The sequence below is a fragment of the Camelina sativa genome, chromosome 12 (genome assembly GCF_030686135.1).
Source record: "Camelina sativa cultivar CO46 ecotype springtype chromosome 12, ASM3068613v1".
Classification (NCBI taxonomy): Eukaryota; Viridiplantae; Streptophyta; class Magnoliopsida; order Brassicales; family Brassicaceae; genus Camelina; species Camelina sativa.
Genome location: NC_141891.1, coordinates 7897578 through 7924318, shown reverse-complemented (window position 1 = coordinate 7924318; position 26741 = coordinate 7897578). Strand labels below are relative to the sequence as shown.

At 31.9% G+C, this 26741-nt stretch overlaps 2 protein-coding genes, 1 long non-coding RNA gene and 1 pseudogene across 8 annotated transcripts; 2 read left to right on the top strand and 2 right to left on the bottom strand.

Moving 5' to 3' along the window:
• Positions 1–398: 398 nt before the first annotated feature.
• LOC104733310 (gibberellin 20 oxidase 1) lies at positions 399–2068 on the bottom strand. The gene is made up of 3 exons (XM_010452896.3): positions 1306–2068; positions 788–1109; positions 399–676 (listed from the first exon to the last, which is right to left on the bottom strand). The coding sequence occupies exons 1-3, from the start codon at positions 1860–1862 to the stop codon at positions 413–415; spliced, it is 1143 nt and encodes a 380-aa protein (XP_010451198.2). The 5' UTR covers positions 1863–2068; the 3' UTR covers positions 399–412.
• An 8741-nt stretch (positions 2069–10809) lies between these two features.
• Positions 10810–13646, top strand: LOC104730896 (uncharacterized). Of its 6 annotated transcripts, none has more exons than XR_758532.3 (7): positions 10810–11777; positions 11879–12088; positions 12325–12465; positions 12590–12679; positions 12863–12907; positions 12993–13084; positions 13493–13646. It is a non-coding gene; the product is annotated as an uncharacterized LOC104730896 (long non-coding RNA). The 6 variants fall into 6 exon arrangements; XR_015575260.1 differs by having other exon boundaries at positions 11532–11777; positions 12325–12406; XR_015575258.1 differs by having other exon boundaries at positions 11532–11777; positions 12590–12762.
• Positions 13647–17326: 3680 nt separating this feature from the next.
• Positions 17327–18991, top strand: LOC104733309 (uncharacterized; annotated as a pseudogene).
• A 2293-nt stretch (positions 18992–21284) lies between these two features.
• Positions 21285–24434, bottom strand: LOC104733308 (MADS-box protein AGL71-like). The gene is made up of 6 exons (XM_010452894.2): positions 24253–24434; positions 22816–22962; positions 22632–22731; positions 22352–22393; positions 22213–22263; positions 21285–21633 (listed from the first exon to the last, which is right to left on the bottom strand). Exons 1-6 carry the CDS (start codon positions 24432–24434, stop codon positions 21502–21504), a joined length of 654 nt encoding a protein of 217 aa, XP_010451196.2. The 3' UTR covers positions 21285–21501.
• Between the last annotated feature and the right edge of the window lie 2307 nt (positions 24435–26741).

Below are 26741 nucleotides of genomic sequence, written 5' to 3'. Positions count from 1 at the left end.
TTGGTTTATTTGCAGCAAGTATATATATGTCTCAGGTTGAAACCTGCTGATTACATGTTTTTGTGTACAAAGGGACCACAATTTTTTTTTTTCTGCTTTTAACCTATTAAATTCCATGTGTTCATTGTCTTTGTATTAATTCTCCTTAACGCTTCCTCAAACATGCTACTAGTCTACTAGAAAAATTGTTCCGAGATCTATCTATGTCTAATATCTTGATGGACTGATCTCTTCAATCTGATAAATAATGGTGGGTGTAGTCATTATGGTAGTAACCGATCAATTTTTTTAGAAATGAAATGCTAATTAAGGGTGTTATTGCATCTTACCACATATACATGAAATACCAAAAAAAAAAAAAAAAAAAAGATAGTAACTAACAAGACAAGACATAGATATTGTTTTACATTTATTAGATGGGTTTGTTGGTGAGCCAATCTGAGAAGGCTTGGAGAGTGTTCATGTCTGCTCTATAGTGTTTCTGAGTGAACTCAAGGAACATAGCCCATGTGAAGTCAGGATATTTCCTTGATGTGATGCTGTCCAAAAGCTCTCTTGGTGGCTTCACTACTTTGTCTTTTTTGGGACACAAGAAGAATGCAAGTGATTTCCTCTCGCTCTCGCTGTTCACCACTGCCCGGTGCAAGCAGCTCTTGTATCTATCGTTCGATAGAGCCTACAAAACAAGATAAATCCCGGTTTAGTATATGCCGGTACTTAGCCAATATATATCTAAGCAATATGTGTTTTTTTCTTTCTTTCTTTTCTTTCTCATTAGTTGGCTTACCATGAAAGTATCTCCGATATTGACCACAAAGGCTTTGGAATTGGGACGAATAGAGCGCCATTGATTTTCGACAAAGACTTGAAGGCCATTAACATGATCTTGGTGAAGGATGGTAAGAGAAGTTGGATCACAATGAGGTCCTGTTCCTAATGTAAGATCTGGTTTCTGACATGGAGGGTAGTAATTTAGTCTCATTATCGAATCATTTTCTTCAAAAAACTCTCTAAAGTAGTCTCGGTTTACGCCTAGACTTAGCCCCAAAAGCTCCATGATCTTCAGTGACAGAGAACTCATTGCCTCACAATACTCTTGGTACACCTTCCTGCAACCACAAACCAACAATAACATAAGTCAAGTCTTCTAGAGTGTATAGAAGAAACCGGTTATTGGTTTTCTCCGGTTTGGTTTTCTAAAAAACAGAGGAACGGACAAAAGATATATTAAATGTTTGATTTCTTTTTTTTTTCTTTTTTCTTTTCTCTATTTTTTTTAGTTTATTGCTCTGTTTTAACTTTTACCCAAATGGCTCAAACTCATGTCCCAACGCATCGCTGAAGTAATCTTGAACGGTTTTTGGGCTTGTCTCGCCGTCGCAAAACCGGAAAGAAAGGGTCTCCTTCCATGGAAGCTTGGTGGAGAAGCGTCCCGTGAAACTGCTAGCGTAGCCACAACTCTCGCCGGGTTTTCTCAAAACCCTCTGTTTTTCGGAGAGAGGCATATCGAAGAAGCGGCTCATGTAGACATGAGCGTCTGATATAAGCTCCTCGCTGATGCCGTGATTGACCACGAGGAAGAACCCGTGCTTCTTACAGGCCTCAGAGATAAGTGTGGAAGCTTGTAAAGAGGAAGAGGGAGAAGCAGATGAGTGAAGGTTTTGGAGATCGATGAGGGGAACATCGAGATCAGGAGCGTTGATGGAAGGTTTCTCGTCGTCTGGCCATATGAATTGGTTTGGGATATCGGGTTGGAGGTTAAGCATCGAAGGGTTGAAGATCAATGGCGTTTGAATGTTTCCAAGGCCTAGTTTAGGTCTGTCTTCTTCCTCTAGAGATTTAGTTACGCAACTTACGGCCATTTTTTTGAGATTTCTTCAAACTTGTTTGTTTTGTCGATGGAGAAAATAGTAAGGGAGTAGTAGTAGTAGTAGTAGTAGTATTGCGAGGAGATACGGGAACCGTAAGGGTCGTTTCAATCTTTATATAAGCAAGCATTTAAGTCTATTGTGTAGTGTTGTCCACTTCTTTTTTTTGTTTGTTTGTTTTGTAATATATAAAGTATTTTTGGAACGAATGACTTTGTTGCCATGTGACTGAACTAAATTGCATAAGATGGATCTATTAACTATTTTTAGATTCTTCATTGTAATGCAGTTAAAATCGCTAAACAAGTGGTGGAAAGACTTCAAAAATAAAAATAGAAAAGAAAAAGACAACTGGTGGGATTTATCTTAAATTAATTAATGAAATCTAGCAGATTAATTAGCAAGATCTCTATAGTTTATCGTTGCTTTTCCTTTTTTTAATTGTTTTACTTATGACTTATAGATACTAAATCTATATATAATAGCAAACCCACTTTTTTGTGTCACCTTTTAATCCAACGGATGAGATTAGTTACAGTTTTAATCCAACGGTTTATTAATCATGTTTTTTCGTCGCACCTTCATCTTTCAAAAATCACACCTCTTAATCTTTGCATCTCTTTGTTGTACCTCCTGGTTTTTAAAATTATTAATCGTGTCTTTTCGTCGTACCCCCATCTTTCAAAAATCACACCTCTTAGTCTTTGCATCTCTTTGCTGTACCTTCTGGTTTCAAAAATCACATCCATTAATTTTTACACCTTTTAATTTCACACCTCTATGTGTTACACCTCTTTGTTATACCTCCATGTTTCACATATATTAATGTTTACAGATTTAAATTTCATACCTCTATGTCTTACACCTCTTTGTTTATTATATATAAACTTTTCTTGACTACATAAACAAGTTTCAAAAAAATGTTTTCTGAGTACTAAAGAATTGTTTTATTGATGTGTTTTTTAACTTTCAAGCATCAATCGCTAATTCAAAGTAATTTAATATTTTTGTTGCGAATGATATGTAGTGTTTCTAGGTTAGATTATTATTACTGTTAGTCGACACTATTAAGTTCATACATTAATCTTAGTTTTGTTTTAGTTTCTTCAAAATTTTTAGCCTTTCCGGTTTTCATGTTTTTGCATGGCTAATGTTATTAAGTACGTGTGTCATATTTTTTGCATGGCTAATGTTTTTGATTCTCAATGTGCAGATTTTATTTTTTGACTTTCTGGAAAAAACAAAACCAAGATACGAGAAGCATGATGATATGCAGTGATGCTAGAGCTACGAATAAGCCAAATTTTTTTAACAACCATGGTATAATTATAATAATCTATGATTATGAAACTTGTTTATTTTATGAACTCATTCAAATGTTGCGATATAAGACCTCATATGAAGTATGAACAATCTACCAACAAATAATTCAGGGTATAAAAAGTATTCTAATCTTTTGACAACAAAGACTTCGTTTAAATTTATTTAATTCCGACGGAACGACAATAAACGTAGTCTTAGAAAATAAGTATATATAATAATTTTTGTGCATATTTTATTATTTTTGAAGGGTATATAATGATTTGACTATTAATCCAGACCGTTATCATGAAGTTGGCTAGGCATTTACATAATGCTAAATTGTTGGGTTTTCTTAATCATCTTTTAAATTGTCGAAATTTTCTCTGCGTAATCGTATAAAAAAACTCACACTAAAAAATTGTTTAAAAAGATACACTATAGATACTCCCTCCGTCCCACAAAGATTGATGTTTTGGGATATTTTTTTTGTCCCACAAAGATTGATGTTTTGTAAACTTCAAGAAGTAATCATTGAAAATATTTATAATTTTGAATTGTTATTAGTTTAAAATTAAATAATATTTTTTCAGTCAAAAAAATATATTTAAACTTAGTAATCATTGTTTTCTTAAAATGTGTAATAATAGCAAACTCACTTTTTGTGTCAACTTTTAATCCAACGGATGAGATTAGTTTCCACTTAATCCAACGGTTTAAAATTATTAATCGTGTCTTTTCATCCCACCTCCATCTTTCAAAAATCACACCTATTAATTTTTGCATCTATTTGTTGTACCTCCTGGTTTCAAAAATCACATCCATTAATTTTACACCTTTTTATTTCACACCTCTATATGTTACACTTCTTTGTTGTACCTCCATGTTTCACATCTATTAATTTTTACACCTTTACATTTCACACATCTATGTCTTACATCTCTTTGTTTATTATATATAAACTTTTCTTGACTACACAAACAAGTTTCGAAAAATTGTTTTCTGAGTACTAAATAAGGTCAACTTTAATCTAACGGATGAGATTGTTTCTATTATCTCATCTAACGGTTTAAAATTATTAATGATCCCAATAGTTACAAGTTTTTTTTCTTCCAATAATCGTGTTTCTTCATCGTACCCCCATTTTAAAAAAATTGCACCTATTAATGATCTCAAAAATTGCAATGTTTCGGTCCAACAATTGTGTTTCTTCGTTGCATCCCCAGCTTTCCATGTTGGCACCTGTTAGTTTTCACACCCTTTTGTTTTACACATGTTTGTTTATATAAAGTTGCAATGTTTTGATCTAACAATTGTGTTTCTTCGTCGTACCCCTAGCTTTCAATGGTTTCACTTGTTAGTTTTCGTACCTTTTTGTTTCACACCTCTTTGTTTTCACACTCTTTGTTTTTATATATATACAGATTTTTATGGATTTTGAAAAGATTTTTTGTTCTTTGAGTATTAATAATGATCTCAACCTTTGTTAATGATCTCAAAATTGCAAAGTGTTGATCCAACAATTGTGTTTCTTCGTTGCGCCCCCAACTTTCCATATTGGCACCCATTAGTTTTCACACCCTTTTGTTTTTCACCTCTTTGTTTTTATATAAAGTTGCAATGTTTTGATCCAACAATTGTGTTTCTTCATTGTACCCCTAGCTTTCAATGATTGCAATTGTTAGTTTTCGCACTTTTTTGTTTCACATATCTCTTTGTTTTCATACTTTTTGTTTTTACATATATACAGATTTTTATGGACTTTGAAAAGTTGCAATGTTTTGATCCAACAATTGTGTTTCTTCATTGTAGCCCTAGCTTTCAATGGTTGCACCTGTTAGTTTTTGCACCTTTTTGTTTCACACCTCTTTGTTTTCATACTCTTTGTCTTTACATATATACAGATTTTTATGGACTTTGAAAAGAGTTTTTGTTCTTTTAGTATCATTAATGATCTCACCCTTTGTTAATGATCTCAAAGTTGCAAAGTTTTGGTCCAACAATTATGTTTCTTCGTTGCACCCCCAGCTGTCCATATTGGCACCTGTTAGTTTTCGCACCTTTTTGTTTCACACTTTTTGTTTCACACGTTTTTGTATTACACCTCTTTGTTTTCACACTCTTTGTTTTTATATATATACAAATTTTTATGGACTTTGAAAAGAGTTTTTGTTCATTGAGTATGATTAATGATCTAAAAAATTGCAAAGTTTCGGTCTAACAATTGTGTTTCTTCGTTTCACCTCCAACTTTCTATGTTCGCACCCGTTAATTTTCATACCTTTTTGTTTTACACCTCTTTGTTTATATAAAGTTGCAGTGTTTTGATCCAACAATTGTGTTTCTTCGTCGTACCCCTTGATTTCAATGTTTGCACTTGTTAGTTTTTGCATCTTTTTGTTTCACACTTTTTTGTGTCACACGTCTTTATTTTCATATTTTTGCATCTTTTCGTCGTAACCCATCTTCAAAAATCGCACCTATTAATTTTTTCACATTTTTTTCACCCCTCTATGTTTTACACCTTTATATTTTACACCTCTTTGCTTTTACGAAATACAAAAACAAGTTTCGAATTTATTGTTCTCTAAGTATTTTTTAAACTTACAAGTTAATAAATAAAATCATATATTTATATGTTTATATATTATAGAAAACTCACTTTTAGGGGTCAATTTAAATATAACGGATGAGATTATTTTATTATCTCATCTAACTGTTTAGATTTGTTAATGATCTTAAAAGTTGCAATATTTTTATCCAACAATTATGTTTCTTCGTCGTACTCCCAACTTTCAATATTCACATTTGTTAGTTTTCGCACATTTTTGTTTCACACCTCTTTGTTTATATATATATATATATATATATATGGATCTTGAAAAAAGTTTTTGTTATTTGACTATTGTTTAATACCTTTAAATTTAAAAATTCTGAGTATTATTTTCTTTCAATTTATTAATCAACATTAATTAACTCATCTTTGTTAAAAATTTGGATTGTTTTATTTATTGATTCATTCATCTAACTTTTGTTTGGTGTCGTTTTCCATCTAACTGTATTGATCATCTCTTTCAAGTATTAATTTAGGTAATTAATGGTGATTTCTAATTTTTCATAGATTTATCTTTTTAGCCAATTTGTTTGGTTGCAGTTGCAGCTATGAGCTCTTTCTCCCTAATTCTCTTATTATTTTTTATAAATTTCAATAGAATAATAATTGAAATTTTATTCTATGTTAATATCTTTTAAAATTGATTATCTGAGTATGATTCAGTAAACCTAAATTTATATATCTTTAATATTATTTTCTTATTGTCACTGAATCGATTTTTCATTTATATATAACAAATATTTTATTTAACTAATTTGGTTAATTCATCTTAATCATTATTTATGATTTTTATATTATACATTAAAAAAATTACCAAAAACATTCATTTGAAATGTGAAATTAATAATGTTAATCATTTCAAATTTTCACTTTTCCGTGCGGTAACGCACGGGCCGACATCCTAGTTTAAATAAAAGAAGAATGGTGAAAAAAAATATTTTTAAAAAAACTTTTTTTCTAATCTCTTTTCCTTATATGTTTGTTGTGTGGGGGACATGGACAATTACCGTTAATAGTGAATACTGAATAGCTTACTACTGCTACTCATAGGTCGAGGTCTTAAGGTGTTTGATACTACTATTTGAATGTACTCCCTTCTGTTTTCTCCATACACGAGATACCCTTTTATGGCTGTTAAAATACCATAATAGTAAGGGTATATAGTAGTACTTTTGTTTTTTGTTTTTTTCGACAGCAATATATACTATTACTTTTCATGAAAAGTTCATTTAGAGTACGTAGTATTTGTGTATTAAAAAATTTGAGTGATCTTTCTTAAGTGGTCGTAGTGTGGCTAGGTGGTAAAAAAAAATTCAGACTACTGAGTCTTATTACCGCTAAGCCAAATAAGACGATAAAAAATCGGGGGTACAGACAAATCCAAGATTGTCTAAATCTGTTCATCGGGAATTGTAGTAGCATAAAACAACAAATAAGATATTACTTATAGTATTTTTTTTTTCTAAAACAAAAAACTGTGGATCCTTTTGGTGGGGGTCTGTTTTTATAGTTAGCAGGACAAAAGAGCTTCCCAAGGCTCTTTGGATGTATATGGGGAAGTGTTGGTTCCACATTGTTGTTGTTCTGTTTTTTTGCCTCTGCTCTCTCGAGTTTGCTTTCTTGTCTTTTTCTTCCAATTATTTTCTTTGTTTTATTATATTTCTCTCTATACTATTTAATTTCCCTTAATTTGAACCTAATAAAAAAAAATTAAATCATGTAGTAAGACAGATATAATGTATGATTTACATTTTAATTTTATCTATTCTTAATTTTGTTAAGTAATGGAATTCTTTGTTTTATATATTTGCTAAAACTTGGTTCCAATTGTTGCGAATCCTTTTTATTCAATTACACACACACACACACACACACACGAACACACACACACACACACACACACACACTTATATATATATATATATATTATATCATGTTTTGCATTTGAATATAAATTCCACATAAACGAAGTAATTCTTTAAATAATTTGGCTAGCTAACTCGACTTATACATTAAAAAGAAAGGTGTTATAGAATCTCTTTAGTAAAAAAAACAAAGACTGAATCTTTTGAACTATTTGGATTGGTTGGACAACTCATATCTTAAGTTAGGTGTGTATATTTCCGTTTACTTTCAGGTTGTGATTGTGGTTCGATTCAGTTCGGTTGGTTTGGTTTATTAAAGGGAACTGTAACTTATTAACTGATTGGTTGGAGACTTGTAAATTATTTACTGTAGATTTTGGTCTATATATTTTATTTGTTGTATCTTTAACAATTTTTATATGAGAAAAAATAAAAATAAAAACTACAGCTAGCCTCTTAGACCCAACGTGATTGTTTTAGTTAAAAACAAAACATGACAAAAAAGTAAGGCAGTAAAACTGTAAAATCAAATGGAATCTACACTCCAACCAATTATCCTTATTCTAATAAAAATCATTCCGGTTGAATTCATATTCAATTAGATTCAGTTATAATTAAGTTCAGTTTTATTAGGCTTTGGTCTGGTTGTGTCACTACAATTTTTACATATGTTAAAATTTGGTGGAATCAAACGATGATAGCGTAGTTAGTTAGACATTTATTTACCAAGTAACTTCAGCACTTTAAACACTCTTATCATCACATGGACAAGTTTTTGGAAGCTAGTGATTGAAGACAGTGCAGATACAGCCAAAGAGAGACAAGCAAAACTAGGTTGAGGTAAGGTTCAAACGCTGCGGTTGCAGTTGTGGTTGCGGGAGATTGTGGTTTCAAGCGTTATTAAGCGTTTTGAACGACTGGTTTAACGGTTTAAAATTGGTGCATTTACGGGAGGTTGACCAGCGGATGCAATATCGGTTGGAACATAATAAATGTGATATATAATATATAAATGTTTAAAAACACCAAAATTTTTATTAAACTTGGTTTATAATTTTATTTAAAAATACTAAAATAATTATTCAAAAAACAAATAAATTTATTATTGGAATACTTAATCCTTTATGCTTTTGGCTTTTTACCAAAAATTTAATCAAGTAATCTGATAAATAACAAAACATATGCTTTAGATCGTAGATATTTTCTTTTTTTCTCTTAGATCGTAGGTCAGTAGCTGCATCGGTAGGAATGGTCAAGTGAGAGTTGAGAAGAGTCACTGGTGATTTTTTTTAATATTTTTCACAAATAATCTTATTTTTTAAAATTTCTGATGAAATATTATATTTATTTAGATCTTTTTGAACTTATGTCCAATGTGCCATTAGATTTACATCAAGTTTTTCGGGTTATGGTTAACTGGAATATTATTTTCTTCTAGATATTTATTTTATAATCTCTGCAATCGTATCCGTACTTCATTTTTTCTCATCCTTAATGAGTAAAATTGTTAGATAGAAGATATAACAAAAAAAAATCATTATCATTGATTTCTTTTAAGTTTTTTAACAAAAAAAAAAAACAAAAATTCCAACCGCAATCGCTCGCAACCGCAAACGCTTGTGAGAAGCAGCTTTTAGAATTTAGTGGTTTGAAGTGGTTGGAAGCGATTAGGAGCGGTTTGTGTGATTAGTTCCAATCGCTAGCAACCGCTATCACCCGCAAACACTGCGTTTGCGGGAGGTAGCGGAAGAACCAGTCAACACCTTAGCTTCCTAAAATTAAGCAAGATCATGCTTTACAATTAGAAGAAACCTAATTCAACTTTGAGTTTGGATCGGCTATGGCTATGCGACGGATCCCTTAAGTTCGCAAGAGAATAAAATGATCAGTTAGAGAAGAAACAAGAGTATGGTCTGCTCATGGTGCTAATGCTAGGGTCTATAAGAGACTTAATTTTTGAAAAAGAAAAGTTTTAGTATTAATGGAAAATCGGAAATAAGGTTCATAACTTTTAAATTCCCTATTTAAAACAATTTTTTTCCATTTGCATAGAGCCTCTAGCACATTTGAGCTAATTAGGGGACAAGGAAATACTATAACAACTAAGTAGGGATGCCATAAATTAAGAAGGTGGGGGCCGACCAAGTGTGTTCTTCTCGCTTAAATGTGCTCAAGTTCTATCTCTTTCTTAATTACTATAAGAGAGTGAGATATTGAAGGACCCAACAATGCTGGACCTATGAAGGACAACTATTAGACATGAGGTTTTGTCGCAAATAGTAGCTCCAATCAAAATCCTTTTATTGATGCACTATAACCAGTTCATGCTTTTTATGTCCTGTCTCTGGCATTATTAGATGGAGGGGGGAAGAGAGATTGATCTATTACCTAATTACACTAGAAACTGGGGGGCATAGATGATCTCAAATAGATCTGTTTTCTTTCTCTTAATTTTCTAAGAAAATGACATTACTCCATCCCCAATTAATGTAATGACGCTGAAAGCATGTTATCACTGTTTAAGATATAATAATGTTATGAGGTAGGTTTATGCCATAAAAAGAAATAAAAAGAATCTAAAAGGAAACTATAGAGCATGAAAAGAGTCTTTAGTTACGAAGATCATGTAATATATGCTAGAAAATCTCAGGCAGACTCATTTATACCAAACAATCTCCTACTTACCTATGTAAAATGAAAGCCCTGTGCAAAAAAACTTGTTTTCTTGCCAGTTAAACATTTCCAGTGACGAACACCATTGGATATAAATTCTTTCCGTTGAAAAACATAACGATCTTTTAGCAAATGGACTACTATAGGTCGAAAATAATTTCTCGTATAAACAGTATTGTAAATTGAAAATAATGACACTCTAGATGCTAAAAGTTTTATGGATTTGAAAACATAGGGAGCAACACATGTGCAGTTCCTCAACTCAATCATGCAACTTTTTAAACTGTTACTTGAAAATAAATGACAAGATAGAAATCAATCTTTCGTTGTTTGTTTCTCGGATACAATCAAGGATTTCACAGTACATATTACATAACATTGTCATAATGCATTATGGCTTAATAGAGTTATGTAGGATATAATGTGTGTGTATAAAATTATCTGTTTTGATATATGTGACAAGCTAAGAACATACGAGAACGAGATACTACACTACAAGAAAACATGGATTTTACGACTACAATTGGCGACTATATATGTAGTCGTCATTTTTGGCGACTAAGTAGTGACTATTTAGCGACTATTTTACGACTACAAATATTTGGTCATATATTAGTCATTTTTTAACGACTGCATATGTTAGTCGCTAGTTTAGTCGTAATTTAGCGACTATTTTATGACTATATTGCACACCAAAATATGTAGTTGCTAAATAGTCACCAATTTAGCGACTAATATGCGACTTATAGTAAACGGTCGCTAAGAAGTCGCATATCAGTCGCTATTTAAGAAAATCATAATTTTCAAAATTTAATCCCAAACCATTAACCAAACCCCAAGACCTAAATCATAAACTCTAAATCTTAGAAATTAATTCATAATTCATAAATTCAAAACTTAACCCCAAATCATAAACCTATACACCAAACCCTGTACTTTAAACCCTATATCTTAAATTTTAAACTTTTATAATGTATAGTATATAGAAATTAAATTATAAACCATTTAACCAAAATATAACCATTATGTGTATAAAATTAAATCTAATCTAAAACTATTTAGTGTATATATATAATTTAATACTTCCAAAAACTATTTACTTATAAAATTTATTAAATTAGTCATTGTAAAATCTGAAACTAATTGTTGATAAAAAAAAAACATAAAACTATATCATTTAGTCTGGGCTTTGAGAGGCTTTTGTACCACTTTGGATTTTGATATGAATTGAAAATTGGCCAACAAAAAAAAGAAATAAAAATCAACAAACAAAGAAACCTTCACCAACCTGTGCCTCTATTCCTCACACTACACTTAGAAAAAAAAAATCATCATCACTCTCGAAACTCTTTCGGAGAAACTCTCACTCTCATTTCTTCGAATCGCGATGACTCTGTCCGGCCAAACCTCCGACCGTATCTCCAGATCTAGAAGGGAAACTGGTTTCCGTGGGAGAAGGTTAGTTTGTTCTATCTCTATTTCCCCCTTTAAATCTGATTTTGGGATTAGGGTTTCTGGTCTACGTTTGTAATGACCTTAATCTTCGAATTGGTTTGAAGACGACATATAAGAAGCAGAAGCTGAGAGGTGAAGCGGAGGAAGACGGCATAGAAGACGAAAAAGCTAAGCCGTGGATTTATCGACGAAATTAGAAGTTGGGATCTCAAAACCGGGAAAGATCTGCTTCGATTCAAGTCGTGTGCTTCTCCGGCGCACAGCCGAAAACTTGGGTCGACTAAAGAATCAATTTTTCTATCAAGCAACAATGGGTCAAGTTCTCTTTTGCTCTCACACCTATCCTCTCCGACGTTCTTGAAGGCTTAGTAGTTGCTTTCATTTGTTATCCCTTTTTTTTTTTTTTTTTCTTGTTCCGCTGTAGGAGCATAGATTTTCACTTTGATTCTGCTGAAAACGAGTTTGATTTATCTGCTTGATATCGGTAGCCAATGCTGATGTGATCCACTTAGTTGCCTTTTCGCGTTTCTCATCCCCTGTGTGATTGCAGATGAGGGAGGATAAGAAGTAGAAGAATGATGAAGGAGAAGTGAGGGAAGGAGTAGCGCATCAATAGCTTTGTTGCCACGCGGGTATATCTCTTGTCATTTCTTTCAAATGTCTAGCTCCATCTGTTTTGGTCTCCATGGAGGTGGGTTTCTTTTCTTTCAAAAATCCTGGAACTGCTTTGTTATTTCATCTTTTCAGAATTCTTGAGTACTTATGTGCAAAATTGTTTTGTTTTTTTTTTGCTTTCTTTGGTGGGTTTCTCTCAGATCAAGTGTCAGCTGTTTTGGTTGAGTCTTGTGGCTTAAAGAACTTAAGGCTCAACTCGGCTCTCCTCAGTGTCACCAAAGTCACCGAAGGTACTCAAACTAAGCTCTCTAAAAGCATATCACTTCTTTCACAGAGTCACCTCAGTTTTGGTGATTTTATATGATAAAATCTGGTATGTGTGTGTGTTGGTGTTTGTGTTTGTGTCTTTGAAGCTTATGGTTTGAACATGTGATTTTTGTTTACTATATTATTTTGTTGTTTGTGATCAATAGACTGGATTTGGAGAAGCTTGAAAGCGGTTGGCTGGAAGAAGATAGGTAAAACCCTTATGTTTATTTTATTACTCTTGTATTACTCTTCAATTCTTTGAAGTCACATTGTTGCATGCGTAAACCATCTTAGGTCGAAGATGATGTTTGGCTTACAGAGAAAGCCACAGCCAAGCACACTCTTAGACAGAGCTCATGATGTACAACTTTATTTCAGAGCGTAAGGTAAACTTTCATTGGTTAAGACATTTTCTTATCCTATTGTATCTTTCGCTATTAAGGTACAATATATATACTTTGCTACTTATTGTTGTGAGACTTTTATTAAATCTGTCAAAGAGTCATTTGTTTAGAAGCCTCTGTTGTAATTTTTGTGAGGCTTTTTGTTGAATTTGTCAAGAGTTATTTGGTAATACCGATCTCTAGACACCTGTTTTATATGCACTCTTTAACTTGAGTCACCATTGTCGATCTTCTTACTCACACTCACGTTTTTAAGCTAGAAGACATGTTAGTTATAGTGAATTGCTTGTCCCGATTGTTTCTCATTTCTAGTCTCGATTTTGAAATTGTGTTATATTGATAATGGGAAATGAGTCCCCATGATACATTTTTTGTTTGTTTGTTCTGAAGAAATGAGTTGCTCTTGGAACATTAATGGGAACTACCTAGGCTTTAATGATGGAATACAAAGCAATTGAGAATGTGCTACAAACCATTTATTATGTAGTTTTTCATCTATTCTTATTTTTAGTTATGATTTTTAATTTTATTTTGTAATACAATTTTTTTGTAATCATGGTTTATAATAATAAATATAGTACTCAAAAAATAATGTTTTAAAACATTATTCATAATTTAAATATATTTAAAACAATTAATAAAATATATGTAATTTGTATAAATACTGTATAAATACTGTATAAAGACAATAATGTATAAATACTTGAATACAACTATAGTCAGTAATTAGTCGTTAATTAGTCACTAAATTTGGTGACTACATTATGACTATTTTGCGTTGTCGTAAAATAGTCGTAACGTGGTCGCTAAATTTAGTGACTATATTATGACTAAATTTACGACTACGCAAAATAGTCGTAATGTAGTCGCTATTTGGCGACTAATTTTACGACTATTTATTTTAGCGACTCTCGATTTACGACTACTAGTTTTAGTCGCTATTTAGTCGTAACACACCGTTTAGCGACTAAATAGTGACTAATAGTGCAGTCGCTATTTGCCTGTTTTCTTGTAGTGCTAAAGTTGTAAAGAGAAGAAAACAAAATTATGATGATGATTTGTGGGAAAATTGCAAAAATAGTTCTTTCACCTAATTAAAACATAACATATTTCAACTTTAAATAAGAATCAGAAACAAAAATAATCATACTTTTTTGTATTTTTAGAGAGAAAAACGATAATTTACGGAAATTTTGTTTTAGAATGACATTGCCTCCAAAATTTCTATTTTGTTCTTTGATACGAAAGTGCGCAAGCATCTACAAGATATTCTTAAATATCAGATGAAACCTTGCCGCTTTGTTGTTCGGAAACTCTCAAGTCCAAATTCGTTAACTCCAATGTAAAAAAGAATAGTTTGTGCGGGATGACAAAACAGTCACTTAGTGACATGGTTTTTGTGATGAACTTGATTGAACTATTCTCTATGGTAATTAGGACTTGGTTTTATTTTTAAGTTTGTTTAAGGAAAATACATAATTATACGACGAGTATATGTAATTGTTTCTATATATTTTTTGGGTTTTTTTATTAATTACGATTTAAACGATGTTAACTTTTAGAGATTTTTGTATTGTTGGAATATGTCAAATGTTGTTTGTCTCATTAAAATATGTTAGGACGTTTGTAGTAATCCACACCACAAAATTTGTCAATTTTTTCTAATGGAATATGTCAAATGTTGTTTGTCTCATTAAAATATGTTAGGACGTTTGTAGTAATCCACAAAATTTGTCAATTTTTTCTAATTATAGGCTGAGTTCTTCATACAGTTTCCTATTGTGTAAGGTTGAAAGGTTTGTGGGTGAGTAAAGTGGGCACAGCACTAAGTCTTGAACGGTAATTAAATAAGTGCTTAAAAAAGTTAATAGGAGCTTGAAATGGGATTTCTAGGTTGTCTCTTCTTTTTCACTTTCTAGATTCGCGGAAGAAAAAGACATTGGAAACGAAATGTGTGTAGGGTTATAATGGATGTCTTACTTGTACCATATGGAGTGGTCTCTAGAATTCTATTGGGAGATGGTTTCTATCATGGAAACTGGTCAGTCAAAAGATCCAAACAAAGCTCGTCCGTACATGATATATGCACTTAATATTCACTTGGTCTCGTACGAGGAAATTAAAAATACACCAACCAATATAGTAAAAAGGACAAGCTAATAGAGACAAGTTAAAGTTTTGTGGTGGCCTCCAACAACAAGCAGTAGAAAACGATAAGGTATACTGTGTTGTACAATAGCAAAGGATTTACGTATAAGAGAAAAAAGTGTGTGTGACCCCTATGCATGATAGCAACAACCATTCGTTTCTTGGCAGTTGGCATAGTTCAGCTTCTCTATCTACCATTTTAGTCTCTACATGGACTAGTTTCATGTGCAGTACTAAATTGGTTGGATCTTTGGGTTCAGATAGCTCATTAGCACAAAGTAGCAATAATACTTAGTCCAGTAGATCTAGAAAAGAAGTGAAGTCCACAAAGTAGTCCACACGAAACGATTTAGGTCGCAGTAGGTATCAAACTCTAAGGGCAGACGAGTGCATTTATCCTTCCCATATATCTTGGCCTAACTACTACTGTACCACCTCGCTTTGGTTTCATTGACTTTTGGTCCTCCTCCTTGGAGAGACTAATTATATCGTTCGGTAATTTTCTGATTGGAAAAGAAAGAAAAGAAAAATGTTAGTTCCTTGAGACAAATTTAAATGATTTTGTAAAGATATGAATAGAATTGGCCCTTGTCATTCAAAGCGCATGGAGAAATACTCCGACGAATGAGAAGATAGAAGATTCTTATAGTACCGACGACGGGACGAGACGTTATGATGCTTAGTAAGTTAGGACCCTCCTCTGTTAAAACCACTCAAAACAACAATTATTTCTTTAAACTGTTTGCGTCAGGCCACAAGCGATAATATTGAAACTTGAAGGAAGAAACAATGTCCTTTTCCCTCAAAAAATTTCCAATGATTTATAAACTTCATACAGTATATAGTTAGTTTACACTAAACCGACTAAACGGTGTAAATCAAGTAAAAGTAAATGTGGACAAATCTCTGATTTTAAGAAACATAACACTCAACCAATCGAGTTCACAAGTTGTAGAGGGAACCGTTCAGTTTATCGGCTTGTCTAGTAATCAACATAAGAAAGGATGTTGTTTTCCCTTAAACAGAGTTTAGCTTATACGTCTCTTCTTCCTCTGTTTCAGAAATAGACCAAAACGGCCATAATGAGTTTAAGGCTTTGAGCTATGGGGTCCTTATTCAGTTACTTATGGGCTTCTGAGTTTTCTAAGCCCACCAAATCACAGCAACCCGCAACCCACAATCCATTAAACCTCCAGACAATTATTCTATATTTCTGCTAGACGCATTCTCTCTTTCGCCACTATAAAATTCATAATATTGGCGACAGATGTGAATTAGTCTGAGATCGAATATGAGATGCCTCCATCATTTTACAAAAAAAAAAAATGTCTAAAAATGCATGTACTGCATGTAAGATACGTAAATAGAAAATGCTAACCCAATGAACTAAAAAATTGGTTGAAATTTGAAATTGAGCAAATAATAGTGTGACAAGACAAGTCCTAGTAAATAAATGCAATGACATTAAACATGTGGCGAAGCAGGCTGTAAACTACCTAAGAAATAAAGGTTATGTATTCGCGAATTATAAGAATATTCTTCTAGTTAATTTGTAATCCCCAAGAAAATAATCTAGACAACCTTAATTTCTCTTAGACTAATTTGTAAAGTTCAAAAACTTGAAAACCCCCAAAGTAGAAGTGTGCATGGTTGGAATCATACTGTAATACTCAAGCTGTCTGTTCTCAAAAAGAGTTTGCGTGTCTAAATCTCATCATCTCACTTTGCATTAATTTACTAGTATACAGTTTATTATACTTTTAAATTATTACTGTCACGTTTTTAAATTATTTCTGTCACCACCCTCTGCTCGAATACCAATGCAATATGGAAATAATGTTGCAGGATTGTTTCTGATAGCTCAGGAACCAAATACATAATGTGTCTGATTTGGTAACCCCTTACAATTTTGGATTTTTACTAGTGTCTTCAAACTCAAAAAGATCTTGTTCTCTACAACCTCTTTCTTCTTGTTTTGTCAGTCCATGCATATATTTCCTCTTCCACTTGCCATTATACGTTAGAAGTGATAACAAAAGAAAGATAAAAAGAGAAGCCTAATTTGTCTTAAAACAGAAATGGGAAAAGAATGGCACAAGGGAGGAAGATCCATTGGTTCCTCTAAAAGCAAGGAAAAATCCAATGAAACTAGTGGCTGCATCACTGCTCTTTACCACTTTTTTCATTCCCACCATTTTTACTTTCCTTCACGTCATCATCACCACCAACCTAGTATTGATTCTCCTTCCAGAAATCCTAAAGGTACGTGCTTCCTCGCTCTCTGAATAAAGGACTTAATTAGGAGTATTTGCAAGACAGTGAGTAAACAGAGAAGAATGTTATGTTACTGAAACTTGCAGGATTGGTGGCGCCACGAAACAGCTTGGACTTAACAGAGGAGTCTCCATTATCAACAAACTACAAGCTTGAAAAAGAAGTCTTGAACATTCATGTAAGTTAACATTTGATGGGTTCATTACATTTGAAATGACTTGATTGATGGAACCAAGTGAGAATTCAAATGCAGGTGAGCGGGAAGAAGTCAACACTTAGAGCACTTCTCATTGACAAATCCTCTAGTAACTGCATCTCACCTCAAACCAAGACACCAGGTCCAAACGTGGTGGCTAGACTCATGGGTCTTGATCTTCTTCCGGATAACTTCAACCATAATAGTTCACCAAGGGTTGGAGTAAGAGGACATAGACTCTCCAGGAATGGCTCAGGGACAAGATCATTACCTGTTAGCCCTAGGATCTCCTCTGATTCTGACAATCGTCGCCTCTCTCTTCAGCTAAACAGAGAGGATAATAAGCATGATGAAGAGTTTGCACGTAAGAGGTTGAAAGCGTTGAAACAAGATGCAGGAAGTCCAAGTCCCAGACGTAGTAGGAAGCAGATAAAACAGAGTACACCCACGATCAGAAATTTTGGTATGGATATAACAAACTTACTTGAGAACACAAGGGCAGGAGCAACACAAAACAAGATTGAGCATAGCAGGTTGTCACAGAAAGAGAACACAACAAGCACTAAGCCCACATTAGTGATAAGACAAGACCACATCTCTCAGAAACGAGCAACAAAGGTGACCCTCAAGAAGAACTTGAAAGGAGTAAAAGAATCAAAACTATCTCCTCATCCAACACCCAAAACTCGAAAGGCCTTCAAGACTGTATCAACACACGTAGCATCATCAGCTTTCTCTGCCACAGAACGTCCTCGGAAACAGGTAAAATTTTCTACGTTTTAGTCTCGTTGAGGAAATAACACAACACTTGGTAGGCATTGTTACTCAGTGATTGACTATTTTAGTATTTTCAGATGCGTAGAGCTGAAGAACCAGAGCGGAATGCAGATGCGAATATATGCTCTGTTCAGATGTACAAATACGAGAAGAAGCTCTCTCAAGAACCGCCAAGATCCAATTTTTACGATTCTGCCACCTTAACCAACCCAGGAGGAACCGTTGCGGAGATGAAGAAACTTAAAGAGGAAGAGGAAAGGGTCGTCGCAGAGATTGAGAGGCATATCGTAGACGCCCTCGTGCATGAAACGATGTCGTTTCTCGGTTTAAACGCAAACGTTATTAGATGTGTGGAACGCCGTCAGGACTTGGCGGCTATTCTAAAACAGCGTCTGCGTTTTAACCCTAACAATGTGCGTTTTACGTCTCGCTAATTGTACTAATCGTTGTAAATTGTAATCAATCCATAATTCGAATTTCTAAAACCTGTGTTACTATTAAGTGTTTTTCTCTCTCTCTCTCTCTCATAAATACATACTAACTACAATAGATTAACGACCATGATTATAAAGCAATTTAAGAGTAAAAGTTTATGGTCACTGTATTTATCATGAAACTAGGTTTAAACCCGCAGTACACCGCGGGACTATTTTTGTTTTTATTCTATTTCTAAAACATTTAAATATTTTAGTAACTATATGTACATTTATTTTTGAAAAAATTATGATTAATATTAGTTATGTTTTAAATATTTATATGTTAAAAGATTTATACCATTAAAAATTAATAAAATGTATGTATTGAAACGGTTGTGGACATGTATATACTTTCGCGGGTTTCGCAGGATGGTTAATTATTTTGTGACTTAAAAATCTATAATATATAAAATAAATTAATATTTTTAGTGTTATTTCAAACTCATAATGTCATATCGGTTTTGGAACAAATTTAATGACTTTAACCCGCAAAAAAATTATCCTACAAAACCCATGGGAGTATATAGTCTGCAGCCATATGTCCCGCTTGAGTTTACAGGATTAGGATATGTGAACATTTTACTAATTCAATTCTTCTAGTTTTGTTTTAACGGTAAAACAATGATATGTGTTAACCGCCATGTGTGGTCTGACCCGCAACAGATTTAATGACTTTAACCCGCAAAAATATTATTACTTTGATTAGGAAGAATTTTTTTTTCAAGTTTAAGGAAAGTTATATTTATTTAATTAATTATCAAATTAGTATTTAATGCAAATACTCCCTCTGTCTCATAAAGATTGATGTTTTGACACTTTCACACATATTAAAAAAAATTTAGTTTATGTTTGTAAATTAATTTATAATTAATTTTTGGTAGAGAGAGAAAATATAAACCAATAACAATTCAAAAATTTAAATATTTTCAATGATTACTTCTTGAAGTTTACAAAACATCAATCTTTGTGAGACAAAAAAATATCCCAAAACATCAATCTTTGTGAGACAGAGGGAGTAGTTGTTTACAAAAATCAGAAACCTTATCATAATTTAATAAATTGTAAATTATAAAATATAAATATTTAATGTTAATGGCATGATTGTAAATAAGTTCCAACTTCAAGATTTATTTGCTAAATGTCTTCGAAAATGTATATATAGATTTATATATTAGTTAATTTATAATTACTATGTTTGAGGTTTACCGGTATACCCCGAGACAATTTGTTTGCTTACATAATCATAATTTAATTAATTTAATTAGATGACTAATATCCTAATATTGATGGTGTTAACAAAATAATAAATTAAAATTCAACCCATGTTCTAGCATTTGATTAAAAATATATTAAATTTATACTAATGTTACTATAACCCGTTTTAAAATAAAGCCCATTTTATGAGATTTTTAACCTTTATAAATCTAAAGATTCATAGTATTTTAATTTTTAGTAAGTTTAAACATATATAGAAATAATCATATATTTTTTTTTTGATATGGTGTTAAAATATAAAAAAGGTAAAGACATAAAATATTATGTAGGAATTTTGATAAAATAATATTAATCTAAAAATGATATAAGTGTTAAGTTTCTCTTGAAAATAAAATTATACCCATGGATTTCATATAACTCAATTTTAGATAATCCTTTTAAAGCACATAACTTCCAATTACCCACTCTATCTTTTGTTTGATTAACTATATTAATATATTCGTGTGGAGTACAAAGCAAAATGTAGATTTTAAATTACCCACTCTATCTCGTAAAATCTGTTTTGGAGTACAAAGAAAATATTAACTATGTTGTAGTACATGATTAACTATGTTGTGTCTTCCAATTACCCATTCTATCTCGTAAAATCTGTTTTGGAAAGATATTAAATCTAATCAATTAGTTTGTTTCTAAAAATTGAATTGTAAAAGAGAAAGAAGAGCCGAGATCTCATCTAGGAGATTTTACATTCAATTAATTATGTAAATATAGAGTTAATCTATGGATTTCTGTTAAAGATAAATCTTGATTGTTAAACATTTTATATTAAATATTAAATACAATGGCAATCTTGTAAATATGTGACAACTCTAGGATTTATTTGCTAAATGGTCCAAATGTATATATATAGATACTCTAATTGAAGAAACAAGTTACTATCATTTATGAAGGATTGGCTAATAAATACTATTCACTGGGCATCTTTGAACTATTTAGTGGTCAAAACTATTAAATGTCTGGAGTTAATGGCCCAATCGTACATTCGTACGCAAATTTCCGCGTGTGGAGTTTAAAAAATTACTTTGATGTTATAAAGTTTGACTATTAACATTATTAATATTATGAAGAAGAAAAAACTCAAACATGCCCCCAAGTTAAAAAAAACAGCTCTTCAGAAGAAGAAAGAAAAGAAAAGAGATATAGTAGAGAACTCTTTATACACTACTTTATTTTTGAATTTACGCATAGATAGAATATACTATTAAAACATTCTGAAGTAGTAGTAATATACATACTTGGGTAAATCATAGCACTCAGCTTTCAGGCAATCCAATGAACAAATCAGTTTTGACATCCGATATGTTCATGTTTCCACAACCACAAGAAGCTTCACTCTTCTCACTCTCTAGGCTTCTCGGCTGCATCCACAAGGGCTTTTCTTCAAACTGAAATGTAACAAATTATTTTTCCTAAATTCCATGGAAGAATAAGAAGAAAAACTTAATACTTAATGAAAAAAAAAAAACCAATCATGTACTAGTACATAAGAAACGAAATGTTAATTGATGTTTTTGTCCATGAAATGCAAAACCTTCCCAACTCATGTATTATCTTAATGTAGTACATGTTTCTGATTGGACTTAGATCCAAAATATCCAACTACAAAAATATTAATACGATTTATAATGGTTCATCATCAACATGAGAGTTACATCCATTTTTCCGGATTTTACTATAGTTGAATTTAGAGTTCCTATAAACTTTGTTCTTTTATCACTCTTTCTACCTCTTTGCCTTTCTTTAGCTCTTTGTTTCCTTCTAACTAAGATAAACAACTACTGAACGAATGTTATGTAAGGGAGAGAAAATTCTAGAACAATATACATATGGGTCTAACATACATGGAATATTCTTAATAGACTATTTTAATGGAAATAGAGACTACACAACTCAACAATTTTAAAGCTTATGTTTGTGCATTAATCAATATATGCATGCCATAGGTTATATATAAATGTGTATACCATTTGGTGCAGCCTATTTCTCTCGTTCAAGACACATTTCCCTCCTGCAATCTAATGGAGTAAAAATGAACAAATTTTACAAAGAGAAGTAGATATTACATACCCTTCAAATCTATTTAAAGTACATAATTGGTATTACCTCAGCTTTTAGTTTCTCTATCTTATCTTCATTTAACTTAGCCTGCCAAATCATGGAATCTGAATTTAGCAACTACATAAGGCACATAAATAAACATTGAAGCTGGCTGGTTCGATAGCTAATCATTTCGATTTAAACCTTTCACAATAAGATAAACCTTCAGAAAACCCCTAGTAAAAGACCACTATTGTTCAACGCATTATGAAAACATATATATAGATTGTAATGAGAATCATGTTCTCTCTATGTCTATATTTATTAGTCAACCATTTAATTGTACCTTTCTTGATCTTACAATAGTAAGGCTTTTCTCAATTTGGATGGTTAGCTCCTTGAGTTCCTCCACCGAACACAAGTCCAAATCTTGCCCCATCACCTTCCTTAAGATATTTTCCGAGTGCATAATATATATATTGTGTATCAAGAAAACATATGCAGTAGATTTACAAAGATCAGAAAAATACCGGCAGTGAAGTTGAAGATGTTCAATCTTGTGCATCATTACTGCCATTTCCTTCTTGAGCTCCTGCACATATTGCTCTTTTTGGAGTCTCTCTTCCCCAAAGTCCTCTCTCCTATATATCTCATATCGTTCCATTATCTTCTTCATGCTGAGTACATTTTCAAGAACATCTTCATCATTTATAAGTATATATATATATATATATATATATATTACAGCATTTTGTATTAATTTCTGAAAATATTATCATGATCAACAATAATATTCACATATATGCAACTTTTGTGTATTGTAGACATAAATGAATTAGTCACGCTTGACCGATCTCATGACTAGTATAATTTTAATAGAAATTGGAAAGTTTCCAAGAGATGGATCGGATGATGTACATCTTAAGGTTTTTTACATGTTTTTCGACCTAACATGTTAAACGTAACATATGAGATCTCAACGTGTATATATATCTTTTAATTTGTGTGACTTGGTTTACAGTAATCAATCATGGTTAGTACGTCAGAAATTAACTCAATAGCAAAAGCATTGATTACATACTATGCTAGGATACAAACGCCTTTTAATTAGTACAGTACTAGTAGTAATTTATCTTAGTACGCTCGAAAATATTAATGAACCGACATTAAGTCACTTAAACGTAGATAATGAAACGAACGTTTGACATAAAGAAAAGGGAAGAAGTTCATTAGTTTACGAACTAGTTAACCGTACCAAGTGAGTATAATAGTATATGGTTTCACATAATGAGCAATGGTGAGTATGATATCATTAGTTGCACCCTTAATTACTGTAGCATCATATGACGATTTAAGATCTTTGGATTACTTTGGATATGGTGTAAGAAATTCATTTGCCTCTAAAACATCCATGAAAACTAACTAGGGCTATAGTTTGTGACCCTGGCACAAAGCCACAAGATCTTGTCTCATACATCATGTAGTTTCCTTTTCTTAAAACTGTCCTATTGTACTCTTAAGGTATTAATTTTTATGGCATGGTCACTGAAATCTTTTCATAGTTATAATAACATGTCAAGTGGTTTCAGCATGAGTTCCAAGGCATACTAGGTTCAAAGTTCAAGAACGCTTTTTGGGAAAACCCTAAATCACTTGCTCGTGTTTGAAGAAGAACTCAAGTGACTTAACAGACACATTTTAGTCAATTAATTTGATTAGGTATTAATTCTTTAAATACAAAATCCGTGGTACTACAAAATACCTATATGGTCAAACAAATCAAAGCACTCAAATAGCATATTTTGGGGGAAAAAAAATTTAGTACTGCAAATATAGGTAGGTATATATCTAGTACGATTTGGAGCAAATTCAATATATGCAAGATTCAAACATTAGTATATATATAGGGAGCAGATTATAAATGAGTATATTGGATTAAAAGATTAAAAAATGATGTAGATGCTTACTCAGAGCTAGCGAAATCATATAATCTTCCGTTCTGAGAAAAGACAATGGCGGCGACTTGAGCATCGCACAAAACTGAAAGCTCATGAGCTTTCTTCAAGAGACCTTTCCTACGCTTGGAGAACGTGACTTGTCTGCTGGTCACGTTCTCGATTCTTTTGATTTCGATCTTTCCCCTCACCATCTTCCTGCCAACATTAAGTTATGAAACCCTAAATTAAGCTGAGCCATTTTTGTTAGAGGAAGATATAAGTTTCTTTTAGATATAGATGAAAACGAACTCACTTTGGATCCAGACCCCAGAAAATGGATTCTTGAATAGAAGATGGAGATCCAAAGAGTAGATCAGCTCTAACCCAAAAGTCAAGGTGATAAAACTTCCTCAGAAAAGTTTGTGAAATCTGAGGAAATAAAGAAACCCCGGCCCACAAAAACTCTTTTCCTAAATCTGTCAAGATTTGCTTTAAAGACCTCCAATCAAAGAACACGAATCTGTCCAGACCAAAAGAATCCGACCAAGAAAATATGTATATATATTATATACAAGGAATTGACAAGAAAAGAAAAGAAAGGAAAAAGAGATGAAATAGAGAGAACAATAAAAATTAGTGGAAAGAGACACAATGAATGAATGAGTCTCAAATTAATTAGATCCCTCGATGACTTTAGTCTCTCTTTCGTCTACCTTTCCTTATGCAGTGGAGACACAAAACCCTAAGTTTCATTAGTCTTGATTTCTCTCTCTGATTTTAATTAGTCGTCTAAGGAAGAAACAAATCTTATGCAGTGAATGCTAATTAGATTGTCCCACGTACGTTGCCGGAAGACAAAGCCCCCCCCCAAAAAAAAAGAGGATAAGTAAATTTTAAGCTTCTGATTAAGAAATGGGGCATTCTCAAAAATGCCCCTTTTTCCATATTTCTTTTTAAAAATATCCTTTTATGTTGACTATTTTTAAAACTACCCCTCTTTATATACAAAATGACCAAATTACCCTTTTTGAGTGACAGCAAGAATGTACAGTCATCAAAATCGAAAATATTTTCCCGCTAAAAAAATTTCCCGCCAAAATTTTTTTTCCCGCCAAAATCGAAAATTTTTCCCGAAAAAATTATTTTTTCCCGCCAAAAAAAAAAATTTTCCCGCCAAAATCAAAAAAATTTCCCGCCAAAAATATTGAAATTTATACCTTTTAAAAACCTTGTAAATGCTTTTAAAAAACTTTTAAAAGCGTTTACAAGGTTTTTCATCACATTGTAAACGCTTTTAAAAACTTTATAAATGCTTTTAAAAAGCTTGTAAATGCTTTAAAAGGTTTTTAAACACCTTGTAAACGCTTTTAAAAACTTTTTAAAAGCATTTAAAAGGTGTTTAAAAACCTTTTAAAAATTTTATAAAAACTTTTACAAGGTTTTTAAAAACATTGTAAAAGGGTTTAGAAGGTGTTTAAAAACCTTTTAAAAATTCTTTTAAAAACCATTTGAAAACCTTTTAAAAACCTTTTAAAAACCTTTTAAAACCTTTTTAAAACCTTTTAAAACCTTTTAAAAACCTTTTAAAAATCTTGTAAAAGCGTTTACAAGTTGTTTATAAGGCTTTTATAAGGTAGAAACCTTATAAAACCTTTTAAAAACCTTGTAAATTTTTTTTGGCTGGAAAAATTTTGGCGGGAAAATTTTTTTTTTCGAAATTTTTTATCAAAGGTTTTTTGACAAAAAAATTTCTGGCGGGAAAATTTTTTTGAAAAATTTTTGGCGGGAAAATATGTCAGAAATTTTTTGGCGGGAAAATTTTGTTTTTCTTTTTATTGAATAAAATAATTTTCATCTAAGGGTAAAATGGTCATTAAAAATTAAAAGAGGGCATAAATAAAAATGGCCAGAAAAGAGGGTATTTTTGAAAAGGGGTATATCAAAAGGGGCATTTTTAACAAAAGGGGTATAGCAAGCTTTTGAGTATTATTATTTTGGGCAAGATGAAGAAGTGGAGACACTAGAGAGAAGAAAAAAGTAAATTAATGTAAATACTCTATATATTATCATTTATCAATTTCAATGTAAATAATGTTCTACTTTGTCCAGTTAGATGGGCCTGATGAATGTATGTATCATACAATTTGAAGTCAATGTTAATCAATTTTTCTTTTCGTCAACAAAAATTGTGAAAGGCAGATTTAATCTCCCAGAAATTTTACAAATATACATTTCCGATTGCTTCAATACATTTTTAACAGCTGGTATTTATTCAGTGTTTTTTTCAAATCATATGTTATGCATGCATCATCTTATACTCCTTCCGTTTCATAATATAGGATGTTTAGAGAAATATTTTTTGTTTCACAATATAGAATACTAGATTTTAACTTGCGGTACACCGCAGGACTATATTTTTAAAAGTAAAATATAAATATAAATTTTTAGTAGATTAAATATATATATATATATATGACTAATGTTTTGTAAATTTTAAATGTATATCCCTTATATCTATA

Bases quoted from the DNA above. Each gene is read 5' to 3' on its own strand.
- LOC104733310 (XM_010452896.3), bottom strand. From the start codon at position 1,862: ATGGCCGTAAGTTGCGTAACTAAATCTCTAGAGGAAGAAGACAGACCT. The intron at 1,110-1,305 runs GTAAAAGTTAAA...TTGTGGTTGCAG, and splicing joins CATGAGTTTGAGCCATTTGG to GAAGGTGTACCAAGAGTATT. The intron at 677-787 runs GTAAGCCAACTA...CTTGTTTTGTAG, and splicing joins ATATCGGAGATACTTTCATG to GCTCTATCGAACGATAGATA.
- LOC104733308 (XM_010452894.2), bottom strand. From the start codon at position 24,434: ATGGTGAGGGGAAAGATCGAAATCAAAAGAATCGAGAACGTGACCAGC. The intron at 22,394-22,631 runs GTACAATTAAAT...ATGATTTGGCAG, and splicing joins CTATTGTAAGATCAAGAAAG to GCTAAGTTAAATGAAGATAA. The intron at 22,264-22,351 runs GTAATACCAATT...TTACTCCATTAG, and splicing joins TAGAGAAACTAAAAGCTGAG to ATTGCAGGAGGGAAATGTGT.